The sequence below is a fragment of the Phlebotomus papatasi genome, chromosome 1 (assembly GCF_024763615.1).
Source record: "Phlebotomus papatasi isolate M1 chromosome 1, Ppap_2.1, whole genome shotgun sequence".
NCBI lineage: Eukaryota > Metazoa > Arthropoda > Insecta > Diptera > Psychodidae > Phlebotomus > Phlebotomus papatasi.
In genome coordinates this window covers 5,838,214-5,859,747 of record NC_077222.1, presented here as the reverse complement: position 1 = coordinate 5,859,747, position 21,534 = coordinate 5,838,214, and the positions used below count along the sequence as shown (strand labels likewise).

General features: G+C 33.0%; 2 protein-coding genes across 5 annotated transcripts in view; one reads left to right on the top strand and one right to left on the bottom strand.

The window, feature by feature from the left end:
• Window positions 1-21,504, bottom strand: part of LOC129798601 (cysteine and histidine-rich domain-containing protein morgana) — a 58,000-nt gene extending 36,496 nt beyond the window's left edge. For all 4 annotated transcript variants that reach the window (XM_055841822.1, XM_055841823.1, XM_055841824.1 and 1 more), the window contains exons 1-2: window positions 21,187-21,504; window positions 20,113-21,095 (exon numbers count right to left, since the gene is read on the bottom strand). In XM_055841822.1, coding sequence (XP_055697797.1) covers window positions 20,113-21,095; window positions 21,187-21,247 — 1,044 coding nt within the window. In that variant the 5' untranslated portion in view covers window positions 21,248-21,504. The remainder of the gene's footprint in view (window positions 1-20,112; window positions 21,096-21,186) is intronic.
• On the top strand, window positions 9,181-10,162 carry LOC129798602 (RWD domain-containing protein 1). Its single transcript, XM_055841827.1, has 2 exons — window positions 9,181-9,370; window positions 9,433-10,162. The coding sequence occupies exons 1-2, from the start codon at window positions 9,292-9,294 to the stop codon at window positions 10,083-10,085; spliced, it is 732 nt and encodes a 243-aa protein (XP_055697802.1). The 5' UTR covers window positions 9,181-9,291; the 3' UTR covers window positions 10,086-10,162.
• Window positions 21,505-21,534: the final 30 nt, after the last annotated feature.

Below are 21,534 nucleotides of genomic sequence, written 5' to 3'. Positions count from 1 at the left end.
ATTTCGATGAATTTTGACGCTATCACAGCGCCACCTGTGGTGACTTTTTGAACTTCCATCTGAAAGTGCTCATCGATACGAAAGCAAAAAGGTAAAATTTAGGTCGCTATGTTAATTAGAACCGGAGATAGAGGCTGGTCAATATTCGAACTTTGACCCCTTATAGCTGGGGTCAGGGGTTATGGATCGACTTAAGGTTTTTTTTGTTTGATAGGTATAATCAGCGGCTACAACATACTAAAATTTCAGCCCGATTGCATAAGGAATTTTTGAGTTATTTAACTTTTAAGATTTAAAAATTTTCTTTTTAAAAAAAGCGCCCCTAGCGGTGGTTTTATGAACTTGCGATGTTAGAAGGGGAAGTGGCATTTTACGAGAGCTTTCCAAAAAGCCCTCACTTTTTAAATTCTGACAATTGGAACCGGAGTTATGGCCATTTTAAGAAAATTTTTTTGGACCCTTATAGCTCGGGTCAGGGAGGTCGGGGGACCTTAAGTTTGGTACTGATGGAAAGCTCTAAGGCCCAGCTATAACATACTAAAATTTGAGCCCGCTCGATGCCATAGGGGCGGAACTATTGAGAAAACAAAAAAAGGGGGGTCTTCAAAATGGCGTAAGGAGGGGTGGGGGGTGGGGGGTCAATGCACCAAGTTGCAATTTTCATACGATATTTAACCTTTGCCGAAAACCGCAAGTCGATATCTTTTTTGGTTTAGGAGCTATTAAGCTCCAAAGAGCGGCCGGACGGCCGGCCGGCCGCTCTTTGGAGCTTAATAGCTCCTAAACCAAAAAAGATATCGACTTGCGGTTTTCGGCAAAGGTTAAATATCGTATGAAAATTGCAACTTGGTGCATTGACCCCCCACCCCCCACTCCTCCTTCCGCCATTTTGAAGACCCCCCTTTTTTTGTTTTCTCAATAGTTCCGCCCCTATGGCATCGAGCGGGCTCAAATTTTAGTATGTTATAGCTGGGCCTTAGAGCTTTCCATCAGTACCAAACTTAAGGTCCCCCGACCTCCCTGACCCGAGCTATAAGGGTCCAAAAAAATTTTCTTAAAATGGCCATAACTCCGGTTCCAATTGTCAGAATTTAAAAAGTGAGGGCTTTTTGGAAAGCTCTCGTAAAATGCCACTTCCCCTTCTAACATCGCAAGTTCATAAAACCACCGCTAGGGGCGCTTTTTTTAAAAAGAAAATTTTTAAATCTTAAAAGTTAAATAACTCAAAAATTCCTTATGCAATCGGGCTGAAATTTTAGTATGTTGTAGCCGTTGATTATACCTATCAAACAAAAAAAACCTTAAGTCGATCCATAACCCCTGACCCCAGCTATAAGGGGTCAAAGTTCGAATATTGACCAGCCTCTATCTCCGGTTCTAATTAACATAGCGACCTAAATTTTACCTTTTTGGTTTCGTATCGATGAGCACTTTCAGATGGAAGTTCAAAAAGTCACCACAGGTGGCGCTGTGATAGCGTCAAAATTCATCGAAATTCAAAGTCACTTTTCTCAAAAACGGCATTGTGCAAGTTAATGAAATTTTAGTATGTTGTAATCCAGTCTAAGACGTTTCCAAAATGGTGCGTAAGTGCGCTGTGGTTTCAATAGAACCGGAGATATGAGGGGTCAAAGTTCACGAAATTCAAAAAATCATATCTCCGGTTCTATGTGACCGATTTTGATGAATGAGGGCTTAAACGAAAGATCTCACCAAATGCTACAACTTTCTAGAATATTTGAACTTCGTGGGACCAACACCAGGGGCGCCACAGTCGAAAAACCAATTTCAATATCACATAACCTCAATTATCTCGACTGTCGCTGAACCGATTTTGATGATTACTTCGACATAATTGTAGAGCACATTTGTCTCTATATTTCGTCCATACATCATTTTCCACTCAGACTACGCTATCACTCCGATTTTGCCGTTTAAGTGTGAAAAAATTGATTTTTCCCATAATAACGCTTTGAAATCACTCAGATGCCAATTTGACTGCCTCTACTCCACCAAGACACTTAAAATAGGGGTTTAAATGGAAAGTCCCGCAAAATACAACAATTCTTTGATATAGTTGAAGTTCAACAAATGACTACTTGGGGAACTCTGGATGAAAAAAACGAGTTAAGAAACAAAAAACCTCGCTTATCTTGGCTTCTGAGTAATCGATGAGATCATGTTCTATGAGAAAATTATAGAGAACATTCTGGTCTACATTTCACCCATATAACACTTTTCTGTCAGTTCATCCAAATCCTTGATATTTTGGTTTAAATACAAAATTTGTATAATTTCACGAATTTTATTCAAGATAACTGAATGGCGTCTCCCAACTTCAGCTCTAAATCGAATTTGTATGCACTCCGAGTTAGCTCACGTTAAGAATCTCACCTACATAAGCCGGTTAGGATTATCTGTCCCTTTAGTTAAGAAATTATTTTTCAGTGTGAGGTTATGTTGAACGTAACTTACAAAAAACAATTGAAAACCTAGCTGCTCCTGTCACATCTACCTTGAGCATACTTCTGATTGTCGCTGCAATAGGGCTTATTATTGTAATTATTTATTGGCAGGAAGAAAATTAAAAAGATCGTTAATACGACAAAAGACTATACACAGCCTGTGAAAAAACATTTCCGCCGTTTGGCTTTGGAGGCTGGTCACCAACGCTAAGACGGCGGCAGACACATGATTTGTGCCTTATTATTTTACGAATTTTGTATTAATTGTGTATCCTTATGTGTAATAAATATTATTATTATTATTATGTTCGCAAATTTTGTCCATATAAAAGACAAAAAAGGTTATGTCAAATTTTAAACTTACAATTGTATCATATAATATTTCTGATATTAGCGATGAATTAAAGAATTTCAAAATATTATTTTTTTCCGAAATTGAACTTCAATAATAATATCAAAAGAACAATGAAAAGTTCTTCAAATTTTAGAAGAATTATAACCTCAAAAATTCCATTTTTCAATTAATTAGCAAACAAAAATAAGGTGATACTTTCTTACAAATTTATGGTAGATCAATAAGAAACAAAATGAAGAGAATAATGAAAAAAAATAATAGAGAAAGAAAGACAACAAAAGTTGCTAACCGTTTTCATTCTGAAAATAGTCCCGGATTGCATCCGATGACAAATTAACATTCTGGCTATACAAAGTATTTTCTGAAGAATCTTACCAATTTCGTGAATAAAAAGATTGTAAGATTCTTGAATTACTGAGAATATAACACGTTTAATTGAATTTAGAAACTTCCTGTAAGATTCGGTTATACATAACCTCAAATTATAGGTTATACAATTGTTGAAAAATCACCTAAGCTATAAAAGATGTAACGTAAGTTACCTAAAACTTTATCCATTCCCAATAATTTTCACTAATAGTTTTTAATTAAAGTTATTTCTGGTGTATTAGAATAAAAAAGACGTAAGAACATCTTGGAATAGGAACATAACCTAGAAAAATCGCAACATTTTCCGACCAATAAAACGTAAAGGAAGACCTGGCAAAATAAGCAATGCTTAGATAGTATTTCACTCTGAATAAATTATGATTTACTCACATTCCCTTTAAGGTAAAATATAACATTCCGCTGTTTAATTCTACCCTTGGCTAAATTTGCCTTACTTATTTGAGGTTATGATGCACAAAGTTCTTTTTTTTTTGCCTTCATGGAACTATAAATTAGAGGATTAATAAGATAAATTCTTGTTGATCTTCTGTATTACTTCAATACAAGAGCCCCTTGTTTTTAATCCAAAAGATCATTGCGCCGAAATCAACAAGTTCTAGGTCGGTCATCATCAGAAAATTTATAAAAACGGAACTTGTATAATGTTCTTCCGAACAGTCCGAACCGGAATAACTCGCGCCCACACGAGGAAAGAAGCCCAATTAATGAGTCTGAAGGTTGGATCTCGCAAAACGGGGGATTATTTTTCATCAAAAAAAAAGAAAAAGAAAAAACCAACGGGGATATATTTCAATTTCCGCTGCAATTAAAGTGAGTGTTTGAAAAATTGCAAAACCGCGTTGGTCGTTTGAAATTTGGGCATGAGGAAATAGTGGCTGTTTGTCCATTTACCAAGCCAAAAAAGTCTTTTAATAAAAAAAAGAGCAACCAAACTGACCTTTTGGCGCACATGCGAAATATCTCAAGAGTTTGTTCTTGAATTTGCGATCCAAGAGACGTACGGAAGTCAGCCAGGGATCACCTGATGCCGAACACCAGCCGCTTTTCCCACATTGTCCGGCGTCAGCTGAGTCCATCTCTGCTGCCGGCAAAGAGAAGAGATTGTTTCTGAATTTTTCCAGCGTGTCTACGTGACTCTCTGGGTCGCGATGTTGTAGTGAAATAATAAGAAATCTTAACGAGAGAGGCTTTTCAATGCCACAACATTAATTTATGATATTTCACCGTACGGATGATGAAAACTTAACATTGAATGTGAAAATTAAGTTTGTACATTGTTTTCAATCTCTTATGTTGTAATAACATCTCGCTTAAACATTAATCTAGCATTTTTTCCGCACTCCATTCCCACGCCTTTTCACTTCTCTGGCATACTTATTCTCTTCTTCCCGTATTGACGGATTGTGAAAAATCTTCGTCGTCTAAGTTTGATGAGTATGACAGATTTTCCGGGTTTTTCTCAATAAATCAAACAAGGATCTTATTACATGTTGCATATTGCTTTGTAAAGAGCAAATTAATTGTCTTAAGTCGTAATGAATCATGAACGATATTTCTTTTCATACCCATTTTAGAAATCTTAAAAATAAATACGATACAGGAAACTAAAAAAAAACAAGGAATAAAATCTCTAAACTTAGTAATAAAAATAAAAATTCAAGTCAAGAAATAATGCAAGAATCCAATACGATCAATTATCTGCTAACCTTTTTTTGGTTTTTCTCGAAATCGGTCCAAACTATTTCAATTATTTTAGGACGTATTCCTTCATACACCTAAGGTCAAAGTTAAATCATGCTGAGATCTGAAGGGCCTTTTTCCCGACCGATTTGGTCAAATTTGGATATTTTGGAAAGGTCTTGAAATCTCCAACTTGGATGCATCGATCCCAATCAGCAAAAGATTGATAAAGTGTAAAGTAGTATCCTTAGTTGATTTATATTTAATTATTTCTATTTATTTTTCGTAAACATTTTTTAGTACATAGGGGCCAAATAGGATGAAATATCGGCTCCTTCTCATCCCTGACTAGAAATCCAGTTCGATGAACATTTCATTTATATGCATATATTCTAATGATCTCTGTTTATTCTCTCAAGATTTTCCAGTGTCTAATATTATTTCACATTCAAGAATGTACACTGAATATTTGAAACATTATGCTTGAGTTGAGAATTTTAATTGTTACTCCACAAGAAAAATTAAATTTCAAAAAATCGGAACATGCAAGCTTCTTTACCAAATTTCAATTTTTGCGATGGTTTTCTTGTAACACAAAAATTATTCAAAAAGGAAATTCACAAATAGATCTCTATGTCATGAGTTCAAACATCCCATCCACAAAACTGAGACACTATTTCATTTTTTTATTTAATGTGAAAAAAAACCGAAAATTTTCGGAAAAAACTTTTCGCAAGTATCCGTAAGACATCAGACAATCAGACTTTGTAGAGAATATTTTTTATTGATCCTCAAAAATTTCAAGATTTCTTACATCAAAAACAAAAACTATAAAATCAAAAAATACGTTTTAAAATCTTTAATAATTGAGAAACTCAGAGAAAAGGAAGTCAATTGTATATGCATTTCTCCCATTTCTCTATTAGAATAACGCAATCTTGCTCTGAATAACAGGAACACCATTTTTATCAAGAATATCAATTTAGAAATTTGTATCGTAAAATAGTCTTCAGATTCAGACTGGAGCATTAGCCCAGTTTCCGAAGGTCTCAATATCCCAAATAAGAACAAATTTTATTGGTTTTTTTGCCATCTAATAGATCGCTTCCCCTTAATAATCCAATCCTAAGTCAAAATTTTCCAAAATATCTTCACTGATAGGACAGAAAATTAAGCCACATGCCTCAGCCTTAGGGGAAACTGGGGCACCACCAAACACGGGGTACCACCAAACACTAATTTTTATTTCTAAACTACGTGGACTATCTCGACCATTCCTTCAGTGGACAAGCATCCCTATAGTGCCTATAAATTCCTATCGGTCTTATCCTCTGAAATCGAATATCCGATTAAAAAATCGCAGTGTTTGGTGGTACCCCGTGTTTGGTGGTGCCCCAGTTTCCCCTATATCGTGGACACACCTACAGCTTAAGTCGAGAGATAGCTTAACGTAATAAAATCAAAATAATGAATCAACAAACATTTTTTATTTATTTTATTTATTGTACTTACACTTGAGTCCTTTTTTAAGTAATTTATATTTTGCGTTTATGCGACCACCGCCGTCTTAGCGTTTCACATCAGTTTCTCGCTAAGCCGTCTCTTGACTTAAATCAAAAGTCTGTCTAGGATATTACATCCGAAATCCGTCTAAAGCGGTTTGTAGACTAGACGTGTAGACCAGTTCCCGAAGGCCTCAAAATCACGAATCACTTTATTTTTACTGTTTTTTAATCATATGGAGCATTTATCCTTAAAATCCAAGCCTTAGCTAAAATTTTCCAAGATATTTAGACTGATAAGAAAATAAGCAAAGTTAACTCATACGGCTAAAACCTCAAGTCGTATAAACCCATATAAGTTTAAATTAAATTCTGAATACCCAAAATAATAATATCTTGATTTTGGCTTTGGAATTGAAACTCATTTTTCATAAAAATGAGCTTCTTTTCGTTAAACCTCAAACAAAAGTTATACAAAGTCCAAAAAATATGAATATCAATGTCCCTCAAATCGATTTCTTAGGGTCTTTTAAAGTTCCTAAGTTGTTATCATTTACCGTACCGTAACTAAATTCAGATCACAAATTTTATTAATAATTTTATTTGTATAACATTCTGAACGCTTTGTAATGCCTTACGCAGAATAATGCCCAGCGCACAATAACTTTTGTTTGTAAACATGTTTTCATAATTTCCTATGAGAGAGAGCGAAATGACTAGATCCACGTTTCATTCACTCTTACTGAAATGTCAAAAACATGTTTACAAAACAAAAGTTATTGTGCGTTGTGCATAACTTCTCTTTTGTAAATATGCTTTCGAGACTACCTATCAGAGTAAGCGAGATGACTAGATTTAGATATCACTTCCTCTGATAGGAAATTCCGAAAACATGTTTACAAAACAAAAGTTATTGTGCGCTAGGCATAAAACTCATTTTTGGTTTTGTGTACTTAATGAATTATTTATTTGTTTTTTTTTATATACAGAGTCTTGTTTATTTTTTCTTCTGATTTAATTTTTCTTCCAACTTTTTATTTTATCTATTTTTTACTTAATTTTTGTATTTTTTTTCTGCCACATATTTGTAAGAGGGAAACGTCCTATATTTATGAATAAATTAATTGAATTCAGTTGTTTATTTTTTATTACTAAATATAAAAAAAATGTATTATTTTAGAAATAAATTCATCATAATTTTAAATACTCCAATTCTAAGTAGGGTAGAGTCATCCTTTTGGCCATGTAAAAGCAGTTTTGGCCACCTAAAGTAAAATCACATTGTAAGGCAATTATGAGTTTATTTAGAACAGGAAAATGGGTCTTATTTCGTGACCTCTAATCTAAATTATTGAAAGAAATTCTCGACAAGGTAAATAATCACTAAAAAAACATGGGATTCTTAAGAAACTTGTTAATGTTAAGAGAAATTGTTTTGCATTATTTCATATTTTTGATAAAAATATTTGATGTTATTCAGTGAAAGTCCATTTCTTAATTAATTAAATTTTATTGTGATATAATCCTTTATAAGATTTTCTAACAAATTAAATGAAAGTCGGATGTGGCTAAAAGAGCTTACTTTTTTCGGCTGTGTAAGTACTTTTGTACATACACTTTACATTTGTACATACATTTTACACGTGGCACACCTCGCGGATTTCAATAAAAACAATCGTGATTTTTGACTGATTTTTACATAAAATAGAAAATGTGCAAAAAGTTGTTTAAAATACTCTAATAATCACATAAAATGGTGTTAAATAAGAATAGGACTTGTGCTGTGTATTTGTGAAAGTTTTCGAAAGCTATTTCTTCTGTTAGTTTATTAAAATTCTATTGGAAACAAGTGGCCAAAAGTGCTTATAAAGTGGCCAAAAGTACTGAAACATGCATAGTTGCATAAAATGCATTTTTCACTAAAATATCAAAAAAAATTGAGAATTCTCTTGAATTATTAGGAAGAAACGGCTTTAAGGTATCTTTGTACAAAATTTCATTTTATTTAAATAAAGATTATAAAAAATACAAGCACATGTAACCTTAAAGTGGCCAAAAGTACTTACTCCACCCTATTAGGGCTTTTTGAAGTCTCTATTTTATTTATATTTTTATTTGTTTTAAATTCTAGATGCTTGGTAAACCTCATCTTCCGATTTGTTTGCTTATTTTTTTTTTAATTTTAGTACAAGCAGATTTTTTTGTTAATAGAAATATTTTAACTTTATTTTATTTTCAAGATTTTCAATGAAAAACAAATTTTAGTTTTAAAGTCAAATAAATAAAATGTAAACAGACTCATTTTTTTTATTTTAAATATTTTTAAGAATTTTAATAAATTCTTCTAATATAAATATTTCAGTAAAATTTTAACTATTTTTGAATCACTCTAATTTTTATTTTTATTTGTATTAAATTCTGAACGGTTTACAAACATCACCATCGGTAAATAATTCACTTAATGAATTATTTGTTTTTATTTATTTATTTATTTATTATATTTTATATGCAGTTTTGTATAATATTTGTGCACGTTTTTTATTTCAGTAAAAACAGATTTCAGAATGTGAAATAAAATAAAATGTAAAGCGACAAGATTTTTTTATTTTAAATATTTTTAAAGAATTTTACTAAATTCTCCTAAATATTTGAGTAATAATTTAAATTTTTGGATTACTCTAATTAATGTATCTGAATGGCCTGAATGGCCGTATTATTTTTATGAATGGATTCATTCCCATATTTTTCTGAGTGTACTATCAGAGTTTCCAGTGTTCGCCACTAGAAAACCCAGGCGCTGTAAAAGCCGTGTTGACATTTTTGCCACATGATTGTGAAAATCAAAACAAACCCGTAAAATTGTGATTTTCCCCCAAAATAGTGCTGCTCCTGGACCAGAATGGAGTCGAGAAACTACAAAGAGGATCAGGCAAATGAAATTGAAGCCCTCGACTCGATCTACTGTGGAGAACTCGAAGGTAAACCCAGTGATTTGATTTGTTTGGTTAGAAAAGTGGCTCCAATCCCTGTTTCTGCTCAGTCCTCGCCACTGAGCCTTATCACAGATTCAAACTGCCCATCTCCACTGAGGAGTACAATGCAGAAACTCAGGAAAATGGCCTTCAGTGTCAACTGATATTCACTTACACGGAAAAATATCCTGACACTGCTCCCCTCGTGGAGATTGAGGATCCAGTTAACTTCCAGGAAGACTACGAGGGACGCCTGATAGGTCACATTGAGGAGACTGTGGCTGAGCATTTGGGGATGGAGATGATCTTCTCCCTGGTCAGCAGTGCCCAAGAGTGGCTGAATCAGCGCTGGGACGATGTGAAGCGTGAGGAGGAACTGTCACGGGAGCGTCGACTGAGGGAAGAGGAAGAGCGAGAACAGAAGAAATTCGAGGGAACGAGGGTTTCTGTAGAGACATTCATGGCCTGGAAGACAGCTTTTGAGGATGAATTGGGAATAACGCAGCGAAGGCTGAAAGATTTGGCGGAAAATAGAAAATTGACAGGGAGGGAACTTTTCCTGCGTGATACAACCCTCAATGAATCCGACATCAAATTCCTCCTGGAAGCTGGAGACTCCATTGAAAGTGTCAAAATCGATGAGAGTCTGTTTCAGAATATCGATGATCTGGAACTTGACTCCGATACCGATGATGAAGATTATGTTCCCGGAAAGGAATAATTTCGAATTTTTCTGCCTCCATGTTAAAACTTTTTCCGCGTCAACATCGTTATTCAATAAATTTGTAATCAATTCAAGATTTTTTTTATTTTTTTCGTGTCATCTTGCAACTTTTCAGAACATCTGAAGTTCTTCTGAACGCCGCACAGTGGGGCAGAATAACCAAAAAGCTGGCAAAAAATCCAAAAAAAATTTCGAATTTTTGAAATCTAACACCGCCAAATAATAGTTGACTAATGTCCTCATTAAACCCTGTATAACCCCGTTTTTTTTCTTAGACATTAAGGTACCTTGAAATATTGCGTCAAAGTTGACCTTACATTGCAATTTCATCAATTTTATATGGAAAAATAACTCAAAATTCAACTAACGAAATAGTAAAAAGTTCCGCGGAATTCCGCTTTTTAGTCAAAACCACTTTATTCTAGAGGTCATTGTCGATAGTTTTCATTGTCACATATGTTTTAGAGGTTGTCCAGACGGATATTTCGTCCATACATACCAATGACCTTGAAACATTCCTTCATGTCATTTTTCAAGGTCAAATGTATTACGCTTAAAATATTAATTTTTTTCAATCAATTTTATAAAGTATGATTTTTTAATAACACTAATTTATTGATTAATGAATATAAACCTATTTAAGCCACTTTAGTGCCATTGACACGTTTTTAACATTATACTTCAATTCCAAATATCATTTTAAAAATACTTTATGAACTTCCCAGCGAGCACAGTTAGCAGAATAAAATAGGATTTTCAGCATTTTTTTGCTGAATCGGTCTGCTGGCCAATCAGCAGCTCTCGAACAAAAAGTGCTAAGCAAATACATAAAAATGGCACTGTTTAGCGCTCGCAGTGGATGATGGCAGAACTAAATACTGCCGGTAGATGGCGCCAGGAAGCATTTAGCAGCAAATTTTCTCTTTCATTTTTTTTTCTTTTTCTCTCAAAATGTCAAAATGGACTTGGAATTTCCCCTGAAATTATTTATCAACTTGGGGGATATTATAATCACGATTTTTATTACTTATATTTTTATAGGAATTATGCTGCGGTATGCTGCCTATAGAGAATGGTCAAATAAGAGTATTAAACATACTCCCGACCAAAAATGTTGCATTTTTTAGTGAATTGCGTCATTATTTTCCCGAGAAAAAAAAAATTTTTTTCTGAGCAAATATTCAGTCGGGGGTTATAAAATTATTCATTATTTATGAAAAATATGTTTTTTCTTTTGCAAAAAGCATATTTTCCTCAATTTTTGCAATTAAATATTGGCATCTTTCCTGGAACAGCCATTGATGTATTATGCTCACAGTCGGTCACAACTATTGTAATTGATCTTGAAACAGGATTTTTCTACTTTTTTAACTTTTTATGGTAAATAAAGTTGCAGATGCATTTAAAAAAATCCATTTAAAAGTTGTGACTCCCCCACTTAACTCTTTCGCCTCTTTTGGGACTCTGAGTACACAAAGCAGCATATGAATACTTTGTGGAAAACAAGGTTTTTTTTTAATTATTTAGAACTGATAAAAATCCTATTCTTGTGAATGATTACAAACTATAAGGATGTCTAAATGTAAAATATTTTTTTGTAGGACCTCAATTAATTTCTGAGCAAAGATATTTTTGATTTAAAAAAAGTGAAATTGGCTTGCAGCATATGCTGCGGTCCGGAAAGAGTTAATGAGTTCAATAATGTCTTTTAAAAATACTACAAAAAATTTCTATGGATACTACAAAATAAAATATAATTGTTTTATCACAATTTAAGTTGAAAAATTTACATAAAAGCGTTTTTGTTTGTTGCGGCAAATGCGGAAAATATATTTTTTTTTATGTTATAAAATGTTTTATATTTTACAAGTGAAATATGTAAATGTATGATCCGTGCACGATGCATATGCATAATGTATATGCTGCACTTTTCTATTTATAAATTTTCGATTATAAATTTTCTAAAGCGCATTTTTACGCAAAAAACTACTTTTATTATCGTGGTAAAATAACAAACCAACAATTATCGTTTTTTTAATACTGTACGCATTCTTTTTTAAATGAAAAATTTATTCAATTTGATGATTTATTTTTTAAATTAAAATGATATGCATTTATATTTTTTAGAAGTGAGTTTTTAAATACCTTTAAAGTCAGGAAAATATGCTAATTTGTTGGAAATCATTTCAAATAATTTTGAGTAGACTGTGTACACCATTAAATAAAAATTATAGAGGCTCTAAATTCTATATGTTCTTGATCTTCTTGGTATTTCCATGAGGTTCCAAAGTTTTTTCAATATTTCTCGAATTTAGAATTCATTAAATATCAAAATATCTTGAGAATTCCCAAGAATTTCTTGGGTTATTAATTTTCTAAAATCACAGCGGACAAGAATTCTTGGCAATGCAATTTTAATTTAGGTGTAGTATATTTTTTTATAAATGAATTCACAATATTTTTTGATAAAATTAGACAAATAAAATTAAATTTATTGGTCGGAAAAGGTTTAAGAATACATATTATTCAAAATATATTATAAATATGATTTTTTAAAATTTTTGTGAATTTTAAATTTTTTGCTTTATTTTTTAATGTCAAATGTGGTTATTGTAAGAATCATAAAATTGTAATAAAGGAAAAGGTTAACCTTAGCTTCTACTCAACTCAGCAAAGACAAAAACCAAGTGCATTAAAGTCTCTCACTCGATTGGGGAAAAAGAATAACTTTGACTAATTGCCACTGCGATCGCTAGTGTAACTACGAGGTCAGCAGAGCTCAGCTGAAAAAATATATGTTTTCAGCTGATTTGAAAAAGCTTAGCATTTGGTGCTCGCTGGGTTGTGAAAATTTGCTGGATAATGTTTTAACGACTGCTTATGAAAAAAATTTAAATTTATAACAAGGGTTATCATTTGTAAATGAAATGAAATGTGACATATTAGGAGAAAACCAACATCCATTACGACCAATAATGTATTGAATTACAAGTAATAAAGACCTATATGCAATCATGAACAAAAAATGATACTTTCTGGAAAATTTAATTTTTAAAATTAAGTATTTTAAAGTCATACTAGGCATCTTTAGAAAAAAATATGCAGATCAATCACGAAACGAAAAAAAAATATATTTAGAAAATGTACAGTTCAAGTAAAGAATGAGTAACCCTGTGCTACAAATAATTCAAGTATAAAATGGTTAAATAAAACGCTACAAATAAGCACAGATCAATCATAAAACGATTAAGATTGCGCTTGAAACGCTCACAGCTTAAACATTAAACTGTTAAGATTGTATTTAAAAACACGCACAGCTGAACAATTGAACGGTTAAGATCACGCTTAAAAATACGCACATCTGAATCATAAAACGGTTAAGATTACGCTCAAAATTACGCACAGCTCAATCATAAAACGTTTTATGATTAAGTTGTGCGTGATTTCAAGCGCATTTACCGTTTTATGATTGAGCTGCGCAAGTTTTTAAGCGCAATCTTGACCGTTTTATGATTGAGCTGTGCGTGATTTCAAGCGCAATCTTGACCGTTTTATGATTGAGCTGTGCGTGATTTTAAGCGCATTTACCGATTTATAATTGATCTGTGTGTGATTTTGAGCGCATTTACCGTTTCACGATTCAAGTGTGCGTGATTTTAAGCGCAATTTAACCGTTTTATGATTAAGCTGTGCGTGATTTCAAGCACAATCTTAACCGTTTAGTGACAGAGCTTAGCGCGTTTTAAAGCGCATTGCTAATCGTTTTGTGATTGAGCTGTGCGTAATTTTGAGCGTAATCTTAACCGTTTTATGATTCAGCTGTGCGTATTTTTTAGTGTGATCTTAACCGTTCTATGGGGTGGGGGGTAATTTGGGTAAGTTAATTGGATCGAAAAAGTTGACTTGTGGGAGGGTCACCGAAAACCGGAAAAGTTGAAAAAAAAGTCGATTGTGGAAACTGCTCTCTCTTGGAGTTCGAGCAGTCAATAAGACAGCAACTGGGTTTGGAATTTGATGGTCTCTCAAATGAGGCCAAATTTGACCAAATAGAGTGAAAAATTAAATCTTAAGGGTGGTTGACCTTTGACCGTAAAAGATTCAAAATGGCGATTTTTTTAGGTCAAAAATTTCGAAGGATAAAAAATGTTCAAATAGACTACCTCCAAAACACATCCAAAAACGAACGAAATTAATTTGAAAAACATTAAATTAAAAAAATTGACCACAGATATGCCAAAATCAGTACATACAGTGGGTGTCAAAAGTTTGTTGCCTCATGTATGTTCGGGAAACCAGGTGCAAAAAATGATAGAAAAAATTACTTATTAAAATTTTTCTTTTTGCAAATTAGTAGTCTCTTATCCGTAGATCTTATTTATATATTTCGAAAAAATTATTGCATTTTATTTCATATAAAAAATTATTGTTTTACAAAAGTTGGTCATTTTTGAAAAATCAAAAGTTTGTTGCCTCATTTGAAAAGTTACTCAAAAGGGTCAAAAACATGCAACTAACTTAAAATAAACCGACCATATTTTGAGTTTATGTCATTTGAGAGGCCAATGGTGCGTTTGGACATTTCTAAAGTTGTATATGATAAATACATAAGTTTAAAAGTGATAATAAATAACAAGAAATAATCTGTTTTTTGATAATTCATAAATTAGGTTAAAATGGCATGTTAGACAGAGTTAAAAGGTGGGAAATCGTCCAGAGATACTGCCGGAATGAATCTGCGTCGTTAATTGCCAAATTTTATAGAAAATCACTAAAGGTTATACATAAAATAATCAAATATTATAATAATGAGGTACGAGTACACCTGAAAAACGCTACTGCCAGACCTAGGGTATCGACTCAGAGAGGTGATAATAGCATTGTAAGTATCTCTGATAGTGACCCAATGATGTCTGCTTCATGAATTAAAAGATAGTTGGTTACTGAAGGAACACAGGTCCCTACAGTTACAAAAACGAGCTCATATTGAAAGAAAATGGTAAGAATGTTTGGGTGGCTCTCAATATTCCTTCGGTAAGCAAGACCAATCTGAATAAAAAGTTGTAAATTTACTTGAAACATGTTAAACAAGTAAAACTACAATATTTTATCCAGATTAAAATAGCTAACCAATGGAATATTGAGAGCCACCCAAACATTCTTACCATTTTCTTTCAATATGAGCTCGTTTTTGTAACTGTAGGGACCTGTGTTCCTTCAGTAACCAACTATCTTTTAATTCATGAAGCAGACATCATTGGGTCACTATCAGAGATACTTACAATGCTATTATCACCTCTCTGAGTCGATACCCTAGGTCTGGCAGTAGCGTTTTTCAGATGTACTCGTACCTCATTATTATAATATTTGATTATTTTATGTATAACCTTTAGTGATTTTCTATAAAATTTGGCAATTAACGACGCAGATTCATTCCGGCAGTATCTCTGGATGATTTCCCACCTTTTAACTTTTTATAATTTTCCATTTTTAACTTAAATTAAAAATTATCAAAAAACAGATTATTTCTTGTTTTCTATAATCACTTTTATATACATATATTTACCATTGACAACTTTAAAAATGTACAAACCCACCATTTTCCTCTCAAATGAAATAAACCCAAAATGTAACCGGTTTACATTAAGTTGCCCAGCGAGCACAGTTAGCAGAATAAAATAGGATTTTCAGCATTTTTTTGCTGAATCGGTCTGCTGGCCAATCAGCAGCTCTCGAACAAAAAGTGCTAAGCAAATACATAAAAATGGCACTGTTTAGCGCTCGCAGTGGATGATGGCAGAACTAAATACTGCCGGTAGATGGCGCCAGGAAGCATTTAGCAGCAAATTTTCTCTTTCATTTTTTTTCTTTTTCTCTCAAAATGTCAAAATGGACTTGGAATTTCCCCTGAAATTATTTATCAACTTGGGGGATATTATAATCACGATTTTTATTACTTATATTATTATAGGAATTATGCTGCGGTATGCTGCCTATAGAGAATGGTCAAATAAGAGTATTAAACATACTCCCGACCAAAAATGTTGCATTTTTTAGTGAATTGCGTCATTATTTTCCCGAGAAAAAAAAATATTTTTTTCTGAGCAAATATTCAGTCGGGGGTTATAAAATTATTCATTATTTATGAAAAATATGTTTTTTCTTTTGCAAAAAGCATATGTTCCTCAATTTTCGCAATTAAATATTGGCATCTTTCCTGGAACAGCCATTGATGTATTATGCTCACAGTCGGTCACAACTATTGTAATTGATCTTGAAACAGGATTTTTCTACTTTTTTAACTTTTTTATGGTAAATAAAGTTGCAGATGCATTTAAAATAATCCATTTAAAAGTTGTGACTCCCCCACTTAACTCTTTCGCCTCTTTTGGGACTCTGAGTACACAAAGCAGCATATGAATACTTTGTGGAAAACAATGTTTTTTTTTTAATTATTCAGAACTGATAACAATCCTATTCTTGTGAATGATTACAAACTATAAGGATGTCTAAATGTAAAATATTTTTTTGTAGGATCTCAATTAATTTCTGAGCAAAGATATTTTTGATTTAAAAAAAAAAGTGAAATTGGCTTACAGTATATGCTGCGGTCCGGAAAGAGTTAATGAGTTCAATAATGCCTTTTAAAAATACTACAAAAAAATTTCTATGGATGCTACAAAATAAAATATAATTGTTTTATCACAATTTAAGTTGAAAAATTTACATAAAAGCGTTTTTGTTTGTTGCGGCAAATGCGGAAAATATATATTTTTTTATGTTACAAAAAGGTTTTATATTTTACAAGTGAAATAAATGTATGATCCGTGCACGATGCATATGCATAATGTATATGCTGCACTTTTCTATTTATAAATTTTCGATTATAAATTTTCTAAAGCGCATTTTTACGCAAAAAACTACTTTTATTATCGTGGTAAAATAACAAACCAACAATTATCGTTTTTTTAATACTGTACGTATTCTTTTTTAAATGAAAAATTTATTCAATTTGATGATTCATTTTTTAAATTAAAATGATATGCATTTATATTTTTTAGAAGAGAGTTTTTAAATACCTTTAAAGTCAGGAAAATATGCTAATTTGTTGGAAATCATTTTAAATAATTTTGAGTAGAATGTGTATACCATTAAATAAAAATTATAGAGGCTCTAAATTCTATATGTTCTTGATCTTCTTGGTATTTCCATGAGGTTCCGAAGTTTTTTCAATATTTCTCGAATTTAGAATTCATTAAATATCAAAATATCTTGAGAATTCCCAAGAATTTCTTGGGTTATTAATTTTCTAAAATCACAGCGAACAAGAATTCTTGGCAATGCAATTTTAATTTAGGTGTAGTATATTTTTTTATAAATGAATTCACAATATTTTTTGATAAAATTAGATAAAAAAAATTAAATTTATTGGTCGGAAAAGGTTTAAGAATACATATTATTCAAAATATATTATAAATATGATTTTTTAAAATTTTTGTGAATTTTAAATTTTTTGCTTTATTTTTTAATGTCAAATGTGGTTATTGTAAGAATCATAAAATTGTAATAATGGAAAAGGTTAACCTTAGCTTCTACTCAACTCAGCAAAGACAAAAACCAAGTGCATTAAAGTCTCTCACTCGATTGGGGAAAAAGAATAACTTTGACTAATTGCCACTGCGATCGCTAGTGTAACTTCGAGGTCAGCAGAGCTCAGCTGAAAAAATATATGTTTTCAGCTGATTTGAAAAAGCTTAGCATTTGGTGCTCGCTGGGTGGTTGCATGTTTTGATCATTTCAAATTAGTTTTTTAAATGAGGCAACAAACTTTTGATTTTTCAAAAATGACCAACTTCTGGAAAACAATTATTTTTGATATGAAATAAAATTCATTATTTTTTTTGAAAAATATAAATAATATCTACGGATTACAGGGAACTCATCTGCAAAAAGCAAAATTTGTAAAAGTAATTTTTTCTATAATTTTTTTCACTTGATTTCTCAGACATGCATTAGGCAACAAACTATTGGCACCCACTGTATATCCTCTTAATGTGCAAGAACAATTTGTCGAGGAAATCCTAAATTACATTTTCCTAGAACAAATCATAATCTTTTTCTCTTCATTTTCCTTGTGATTTTCCAGATTTCACTTATATATCCTGAAATATCCTTAAAATTATGAAAAGGATTGGAAGCAAGAATATGTCCTCTTTACGGAGATATTGTCCTTGAAAAAACAGGAGGGTCACTAAAGATTGTATAGGGTAAGTGTGCCAAATTTCGGCATGATTGCATGTAAGCACCGAAGTCCTAAGTTTGAAATGCAATATTTTTAATTCATATTGATATTTTTTGTTACTTCCTTTTCGGGAGGGTTGTGTGGAATCTTCAAGACTAGTTTATCATTTTTGTTTTCTTTGAATCACTTCCTAAAATATTGAAAAATTAATAAAAATATGGACATTGCTTTGGGTAGTATTTCGGCCACTTTGTGTGAAATTTCGGCCACCTTTTATCTGACCCCCTTTTGTAACGGAACGGATAGAAAATTTCAAAACGTCAAACGTAACGAGTTTAATATTTAATTTAATACGTTTATTCCCGTAGCAATTTGCACTTCCTGAACTCTTCCAATGACTTTTTCACATCATCTTTTTCATAGAAGCGATGGTTTTTTTCTCTGGACATTGTAGAATTCAGAAATTGAAAAAGAAAACATAAAATGAATAAGAAATTTAGGAAAGCAAAAGATGTGGCCGAAATAGGCAACACTACCTCATCGGAGAGACGCTCACAAAGTATATACTTTTTTACGCGAAATACAGGATCCAGCTGGGAAATTTTACCCGAAATTTAAAGATTGATTCACTATTAACATAAACAGAAACAATCTTTAATGAAATCTAATCAATTTTCATGAAAAACACCGAAGGAAAACCTTCTGCACTTCACCACAAATCACAACACTGCTAGAGACACAATCGATCTGTCACATTTTTTGTAAGACTCTTTCCACACTGAGTTTTTACAACGCAATTTAAATTCAAATTATACCTAAAATTTAACTGTCTTTGTGTTAATACATCCTAAAATGAATAAATATTTGAAAGCAAAATGAATTCATTGACTATTCGAAGATTACATACATAATTTTAATTAATTTATTTGCATGGCCGAAATTACACTCAAAGTGGCCGAAATTAGAAGCTGGCCGAAATTTGGCACACTTACCCTAACTGTAAAATGTACCATTATCCAATAATTCTGCACGAAAAAGTTCAGAAGTAATAATCCCTTAGGGTAAGTGTGCCAAATTCCGGCCACCATTTTTGTTCCTTGAATTTCCATGAATTTTTAGTTTTTACATACTACAGAGATTTATACAATGCAAAAGAATAACAAATAATGTAGCTTCGACAAACAAGATGACGTGAAAAAGACATTGGGAGAATTCCCGAAGGGCAAAGAGCTATGAGAATGAAGGTGGCCGAAATAGGGCACCAAAACTATGTCTACATTTTTATTCATTTTAAAATGTATTAAGTATGATTTTAAAATAAATAAAGACGATAAACTTTCTACAATGTTCTAAGCAACACTCCTTAAGTAGAAGGAATAAAAATAATCATTTTTTATTAAAGATATTACATTTCAAACTTGAGACTTTGGCGATTACATGCAACTATGCCGAAATTTGGCACTTACCCTACATAATAGGTATTTCTGAAAAATTAATTTATAAAATATGCAGAAAAATTGTTGATTTTTAAGAATTAATAGAAATTTAATCATTATAGAGTCATACAGAATGCAAAAATGTTATAATATAGTTTTTGCCAAGAATTTGGGTATTCTGCCCAACTGTGCGCCGTAAGAGCGTGAAAAACGCTTTTCTTGCGAGGTAAATAGGGATTAAGCATATGCTTCATGTGAGTCACAAAATGCCTATGCATTACTTTCAAATTTATTTAAATAATTCCCTGCAAATTTAATCAAGTTCTGTAATTTTTGCTCCTGGACTTACCGCTTCGACGTCATCCAGATCTACATCGGAATCCTCCTCGTCCTGGGAAGAATCCAGAGTGGCATTGTTGACCATTTTCTCGATTTTGTGCACAGGTTCAACTTCCTTTTCTTCGATATTCCGCGGGATGTCTAGCTTAGGCCAAGATCCCGGCTCTGCTTTGGTCAGTTTGATCTCCACCTTCGTAGAGAACATATCCACGGTGCTTTTGGCCACATCGACAATGCCCCTAAGCTCCAGATCGAGGTTAAATTCTCCGTTGTTTTGTTGAGGAAAAACCAGGCAAACTTGCAGCCGGACAGGATTGATTTTGACGTAGCTGATCGAGTAGTCGTACATCTTCGCGTAGACAGCAACGACGACACTGGAAGCTGTTTGATGCCAGTCGTAGCGGCATTTAATGCTCTCCCTGTCGCCATCAGCGATCCATTTGTGCTTCCCGATGCTGCAACCTGCTTGAGCCAGGAAAGCCCCAAAATCTGTCGTCCTTTTCGTGCAGCAGGACCAATATTTCAGACCCTCGTGAAAGACAGGGACTCCCGGATGATGAATACAGTCCTGCTCATTCGATTCCGGAGACTGAAAAGTCCCATTGCAGCCGCGATTCTTGCAGGTGGTTCCTACGGCAACTTCAGCAGAAGCTTCGCTCTCCTTCTTCTTCGTCGGAGCTAAAGCATCGATTTGTTGCTTCAAGGAAGGGGCTACTTTAGCTTCCAGCGTCACCAGAGGAGTCTCAAAGTCTGGCCTCTGAAGCTGGGATTCTCTAATTGGTGGTCGTATGGGCTTAACTTCCTCAAATTCAACATCTTCAGCTTTTTTCTCTGGCTTTTCCGGCTCCGGTGGTTTCTCATTCGAATGCTTACCTGCCGTACATCCCTTGATGTTGAGAAATTCCGTGAAATCTACACTTTTCTTCTTGCAGCAACTCCATCCTTTGTAGGCATCGTGGAAGAAGGGCATTCCCGGATGAAAGCGACAAGATTCTGCAAACATTTCCAGAATGTTCTCATAACCTACAAATCCTTTCACCCACATTTTCCCTCCTAAATCTATCAAAATCTTTGTTACCCTCACCGTCATCATTCTTCTCGGGATCAAAAGATTGACCACAGCCTCTATTGTAGCAATTAAGCATGTTTTTTCCAGAGAAAATTACCAAAAAACTTTTGCAGCTGTACAATTTTTTACACTGTGAAAATCAACTGTTTTCCACGCCTTTTAAAACTTTCTCCACGGGTTTTTCACTGTATTCTACACTATCAATTTCTCCCCTACACTTTTCAGCTATATTCAGCAAAATTTCCTCAAAATCTCCAGCAAAAAAGCTGAGAAAAATAATTCTGTACAAAATCCCTTGCTGTTTTGTTTATGAAAAATGCATGCCTCCATTTTTCGACGTCGTTTCTGCAAATTCCCACCAGA